Genomic DNA, 6,666 nt, shown 5'->3' on the forward strand with positions numbered 1-6,666 from the left:
CTTAGATGGTGATGATCTTATGGAATACCATAAGATAATTTTAAATGTATTTATGCATGCAGTTATAGCGAATATATGACATGATTCATGCAAGGAGTAGCACACTGGTTTTTCACTGCTTAGCTGTCACCTTTTGACATCGTCAAAATGTTGGCATTGACAGACTAGGTGCTTTTCTCTGCAATTGCCAATTAGGGATGGCAGCATCAGACATCTATGGTGAAGCTCTGGCTCCAACCAAGTCTTGTTTGCTACCACGGCAGTAGGAGTAATTTTACAGCAGAGTACTGACTTAACTTACCTAATTAATGCTGGCACAAATCAGTTCCCCATTATGGATTTTCATCAGGAAAACAGCAAAGATGCCAGCTGCCTCTATTTATATTAATAAGATTTCTCAATCTGTTTTTTGCTTCATAGCTCAGTGAGGTTCATAAATGGATCCAAACCTATTTATCAGTGATAGCTGTTTTGCAAACAGTAACAGAAGTTAATGAATCTCAAATGGTGGTTCTCTAATGAGATATATGGCAAACATAAATTAGACTATTTTGTCTATTCACTGGATTGAAAGCATGGAAGAGGACTTCAATCCCTTTTGTCATAGTCAATGGAGATTAAAAATAATCTTTAGAAGAGAATCAGTCTATGTATATAATTGGAAGCAACACAAAATAGGATCTAGATTCTCAGCTGGCGTAAATCAATTCTGATTGACTGAAGTTAACAAAGTTAATTTACACCAGTTACACAGCTGGCCCTTTGACAGAGATACGCTGTCAAACATTGTCTTGGGCACAAGATTGACAAATTAGCAGGTAACCATGTATCAGGGTTACATCAAGGTTACAGCGTCAAGGTACAGCAGCTTTTGGACCTGGAGGACTTCTGTATGACAAGATAAGAATGAAGCAGTAATGGAGATTGCTCCATACTGGATAGAAGAAAAAGCTGATAAAATCTGGATACTCAGTTCAAGAGAACATCAGTTGCACAGAATTTGTTTTTTCGTGATGAACACATGGCCTAGGAACAGACACGAAGACTCATTTTCACTAATCACATAAGTTAAAATCTAAGAAGCTTTTTTTTTTTTTTTAGATTTTCACATTAGTTTGTGAAGCGTTCTTGTGAGAAGCTTAAAGAAATTAGTACATAATCGAAGTTGATTTGAAACATAAGACTTAAATCACTTATCCCCTGCATGCATTTCTTGGTCTTAGAGACAAAATTACTCTTTAAAATTTATTTGACAAATCATACTCTTGCATTGAAGAGTTCATACTAGTCGTGTCAAAACAAAGGAGAAAATAATCAGAATCTTTGTGCAGAATCTCTCCTGCAACAGCGACTGGGCATGTTGATACAAACAGCTGGCTGAACTATGTTGTTTCATTTTGGCAAATACATTGTTCTAGAAAGTTTGCAGTCCTATTTCCTCTTTCTTTCCAAAGGAGCCCAATTTCTGTCATACTCCTTTCTTTTAAGGAGGGGAATTGGCTGATACAGAAGGGAAAAATTTAGAGCATCTCTGCCTTCAATTTTTCTCCGGTAGGTAGTTGCAGGCATGCTATTCTGCTGGAGATTTTTGTTTGTTTGTTTGTTTTACAGGAAGTGATGCATGCCCTAAGACAGACTTGGCACACAAGTTGCTTTGTCTGTGCTGCTTGTAAGATGCCATTTGGGAATAGCCTCTTTCACATGGAGGATGGGGAACCTTACTGTGAGAAAGGTATGGCAAAGTAGACAGTTCTGCTCAGTAATCATGTGCTTCATGTTGTATGGAAGCAACATAAGAATAAAGGAGCTGATGAACAAAATAAAATCAGTTACCCATCCAGCATTGATTTTGTTTCCACTCTCTGCAGATACAAGTGTTTCCTTCTCTGTATTTTTCTCCACTTTATATGATAGACTGGCAGAGCACTAGTCTTTTGCCTCTATGTCTCAGAATGCCTTAATTCATTTCTCTCCCTTACATATTACGATGCTTATCTTCCATTTCTCTCCATACACTTTTTTCCCTGTCCCCCTCCCTTCCCTGGTAGATTCTGCTCACTAGAAATCTACACATTATGGGGTGCAAAATTCTTATTTTAGGGTTCTGGTAGCACTTCTATACAGTATGTGTGGGTTGCTGCCCACATTCTCACTACTAAGCTGCTTGATTATGACCTCTGATGCTGCTACCTCACCCTAAAACTGATCAACCAACATATATGAAAAGAGAGCTCAGCTCAGATGTGCAGCACATGGTAGTGCAGCTTTTGTCTTCTGAGTGCTGCAACAAATGAACTGCTTCTTGCCAACTAAGAAAGGAAAAGGCCAGGTTTTCCCAAACTATGGAAAGGGTAATATGGTTTAATAAATGGTGCTTGCCATGCAAATGAGTTGCCTGACATGGTCAAGAAGCAGGTTAAGTTTCCCTCTGTAAGCCCCGCCTTGTCCATTTAACGAGCTTTTGGCCTACTTCTCTCTGGAGATTCCTTCCTTATGGTTGCGCAAATCAAATTTTACAAATCAGAGTAACTCTTAGTGAAGAATGAAAACCATACAGCATGACTAACTTGACACCTACCCTTTAAAATTGGAGGTTTTGCCATAACCTGCAATGACTCTCACGAATTCCATATACCTTTAGAATTTCTGCTAATCTTTTTCAATGTTAAGTCTTTCCAAATTGCACTTGATATTCAAAATAAAGATGTATTATCCAGCCAGTATGGGGTTTCCATAATATTCTCTCTTAATGCAGAGAGAACATAAAGCCAGTCATGGAAACTTAAACTATGCTTCTATACCACCCTTAAGGAAACACTCACTAGCCATTAGATTGTGTTTTGTATGACCATATTTGTCCTTATGAATAGCTTCCGCATACATTAAAGTTAATTTAAAACTAATGTGAGAAACATAACCTCAAATTTCATGAACTTTTTTGATCGTTTGCTATGTTTGAGATGACAACCGTTGTGCTGATGTGGGGTTTTGCACGGAGTTTGTATTTAAATAACGAAAGAAAAGAAGCAAATTTCAGTGTGAGTGTTTCAGTGAATGTAGTAGGTAACTCTGAGTAAAAACAATCCAAAAATTCATCCACTGGAAACTTTCTATTTTTCTTGGTTTTAATACGATTGCGTTAAGAGTTTGTTCTAAGCTTGCTTTTTGTTTTATTTTAGATTATATTGCTTTGTTCAGCACAAAATGCCATGGCTGTGATTTTCCTGTTGAAGCTGGAGATAAATTCATTGAAGCTCTTGGACACACTTGGCATGATACCTGCTTCATTTGTGCTGTAAGTTCTATACCAAATACTATCTCATTTCTTTATACTCATAAATTGTGAAGTAACATCAGAACACCTGAAAGCAGGAATGACTAACATATGCCTAAGGATGCAGAGGGATTGAATTTCATTTTTTACTTGCAGATGGAGAAGGATGGGAGTCATTTCTCTTCTCCATAAACTTTTACTAGAATTATTAAATTTGACCATCACAAGTGAGTGCTTTCTAATAAAACATCCAGTTTTAGAGAGTACATACAGTAATATATAGCACTATTGCTGCTACTCTTTCCAATGTTTACCAAATAAAGATAAAGCTGCATTTAAAATAAATTAACTCCATACTGAACTGTATAGCCATAATCTTACTTACAAAGCAGTGCAGTTTGTATTTCCATGCAGAATGCTTGTTGAAACTTGCAAAAAGGAGTCTGTTTAGAGAGAATGAATAGTAATTAGCATAGAAGTTGGTCAAACTCATCAATCTGTGGTGCGCGTACAGCTATATAGTGTGGCCATATTCCCACACTCTGCACACAAAGTAGTAAAATCCATATGATAAACAGTATGTTTCATACGGTTCTCATACAGCTGTGCTGCTCTACAACATATTATTCGTAAGGTAATAATATCTAGAACCTCTAATTAGCTAAAAATAGTGTGTTGGCCACACCAAAAACGACAGTGACAATTTCTAATGTTTGTTGAACTCTAAAATTTAGGTTGAAGAGTAGAAAATATAGAAATGTTTATAAATATCTAAAGCTAAACTAGCTACTGGTCTTTTAAGGATACATGGAAGTGAGTGACACAAAAGTGTCCTGTGAAAATTGAAGTCTTTTTGAAATTCTAACGTAGAAAGGAATACTAAGACAGCAAGTTTCCTTCACAAACTAACAGCTATTAGCCACTTATAAAAGACACTTTCTCTGAATATTTCATGTTCTTTTTTACTTGTTCATTTAACTGCATTCTTATGTATTTATTTAAATTAGCAACCCAATTTTCTGTGGAGGTGACAGCTTTGTTAATGCAGTTCTCACAGCGTTTTTTGTTAGGAGCTAACTTTATTTCTTTCAGTGGGTTAAGTCAAATGCAAATAAACACATGACTCTTAATTTCTAATATGCTATCATCACATTCTTTCACGTGATTTTCCTTCCACTTGCACTAGCACATCACTGATGTTATCACTCACTGGTCTTAAGCCTGCCATAAGCATTAGGGACAACATTTATTCCTAGGTTCTGATGTGTTGACTTCCTTAAGTGGTTCTAGCCAACTCTGACCTTGCAAGTGGTGTTGCACTACCCTGTGTAGGTATCTGTACAATTCCAGCGCAGTTTAAGCTGATCTAAACCTGGGCTGCCCTGCCTCGGCCATGCATTCTCACATGCTTTGTTATGTCAACACCGGCACTTACGCAGCCAGGCAGAGAACTCTATGGGTTGAAGAATAACCTGGTAAGAATAAGTAATTAGTTTTCAATGATACTGGCTGTCTGAATGACTCACTCCTTGATCACATAGGCACCCGTACCAAGGCAAAGTAATAACAGGAATGAGTATCTAACAGTACCATGGCAGGATGGTCCCCCCGGGACCATGGCACTTAACCAGAGCTTTTATAAAATCATACATTACAAGGATCAGAATCTAGGTCTTAAACTCTAAGCTAGCTGCATGTGCTCAAATGTGCCACTATCCTTTGACAGTCTACACAAACACTGCTGGGACATGCCAAAGCTGCCTAGGGGATCGTGTACCCAGACTTCAGTTTAACAGAAACTAGTGAACTTAGAGGGTAGTGGTGGCAAGAAAGTACAGAGAGGAGAGCTGATGGAAACCAGAGCCAAACCTCAACATGGAGTAGGAAAACTACCAAAGCATGCACTTTGATCCAGGAAATAAGATGCACTTCTGCCAAAGAAATGTGCGGGCAGAAGAGAAATACAGTTGAAATTGATAATCAGTCTTTCTCTCTCTCTCTTTTTTTTTTTTTAATGATTCCTGATTGTATTTATTATTAATTCTAGGTATGCCATGTGAATTTGGAAGGTCAGCCATTCTACTCCAAGAAGGATAAGCCACTGTGCAAGAAGCATGCCCATGCCATCAATCTTTAAAAGAAGAGTTGGTAGTCAGTAATGCTGGGGAAAAACAGATGACTAACTGGGCAATTATAAAGTTGATAACAATGGCTAGCATTTCTCTTGGTAAAATCTAGGAAGTTGATACTTTGAAGTTTAACTTTAACTTCTTTTGTAAATGCAGAACATGTTTTTGCAAGGTTCATACAAAAACCTACTGAATGAACAGTCAAAAACAAATGATCTAGTCTATTATTAGAGCAACAGTTGGGGGAAATATTGAAATCAACTAAAAACTGTAATATAAAAAATAATGCACAAATACAGTTTCAAATGAACTACCCACAGCAGTTTTACTGCTTAGACCACACACTAGTGTTTAAGAACAACTGGAAAAGTCCTTTTGTAATAAGTCATTTTCTTTCACAATAAGAATGAATAAGTGCCACATATACAATAATCTGTAGAACCAAAGGCCATACCTTTCAAAGGGAAATAAATAGATTGGGGTTTCCTCTATGAAAAGTGAGTGCTATTCTGCTATTCCATTATGTTGTGGTGCTACCTCATAGCATCAAATATTTTAGATTCTTTCCAAATAAGAAGTCTGCCTTGAATCCATATGTAGCAGGGAAGCCTAGGACACGATCCGTAACTTAGTTTGAAAATAAAGTGGAAACAGAATTAATTCGTTCCATAACCCAGAAAGCTTGAGAAAAGTATGTTGGGTCAACCTTGCTAGTGCACTTGGCTTATACATGCACAGTAGATTAGTTCACTTTCAAATCATAATGGAAAAGACAACTGGCTTTCTCCAAATTGTTCTTAGACTGAATGGAATAGAGCTGGCTGGAAAGGACAGCTTTTAATTCGAAACCAGTTTTCCTTTCCTCTTGTGGAAAAAAAAATACTCAACAATTGCTTTAGTTTCTAATTCCCACTGATATCAGTGGGAGGTAGGAATCTACATCTGGACCTTCACATTGATGAACACAGAAGACACACATCCATCTAGCACAGCTAGGAAGTGGGAGATAGCTTGCAAAAGTTCCTTACTCTATCCCACATATTTAGGAAAAGGGCATCTTTTTTTCTTTCCTATAGTAAATTCACATTGATTAAAAATTCATAAGGCAGCATAACACCAAAGGCACATACTCGTTATTACTTTTATTAGTTTAAATGCAACACATCCTGAATTGTAGTAGTATTTGCCATTGTAAAACAGTAGATAGGCTCTGACAATTAGGATAACCATATGGTGATCTTTTCTAATATTTTAAGAACAACT

The 6,666-nt window shown here is 37.1% G+C and overlaps 1 protein-coding gene across 1 annotated transcript in view; it reads left to right on the forward strand.

Annotated features, from left to right (window-relative positions):
* The window catches only part of LDB3 (LIM domain binding 3), a 121,686-nt gene extending 116,006 nt beyond the window's left edge, over window positions 1-5,680 (forward strand). Inside the window, exons 16-18 of the mRNA XM_075154308.1 lie at window positions 1,612-1,732; window positions 3,180-3,295; window positions 5,322-5,680. Of these exons, the coding sequence (XP_075010409.1) occupies window positions 1,612-1,732; window positions 3,180-3,295; window positions 5,322-5,411 (327 nt within the window). The 3' untranslated portion in view covers window positions 5,412-5,680. The remainder of the gene's footprint in view (window positions 1-1,611; window positions 1,733-3,179; window positions 3,296-5,321) is intronic.
* The last annotated feature ends 986 nt before the right edge of the window (window positions 5,681-6,666 follow it).

This window comes from Calonectris borealis, chromosome 7, assembly GCF_964195595.1.
Source record: "Calonectris borealis chromosome 7, bCalBor7.hap1.2, whole genome shotgun sequence".
NCBI lineage: Eukaryota > Metazoa > Chordata > Aves > Procellariiformes > Procellariidae > Calonectris > Calonectris borealis.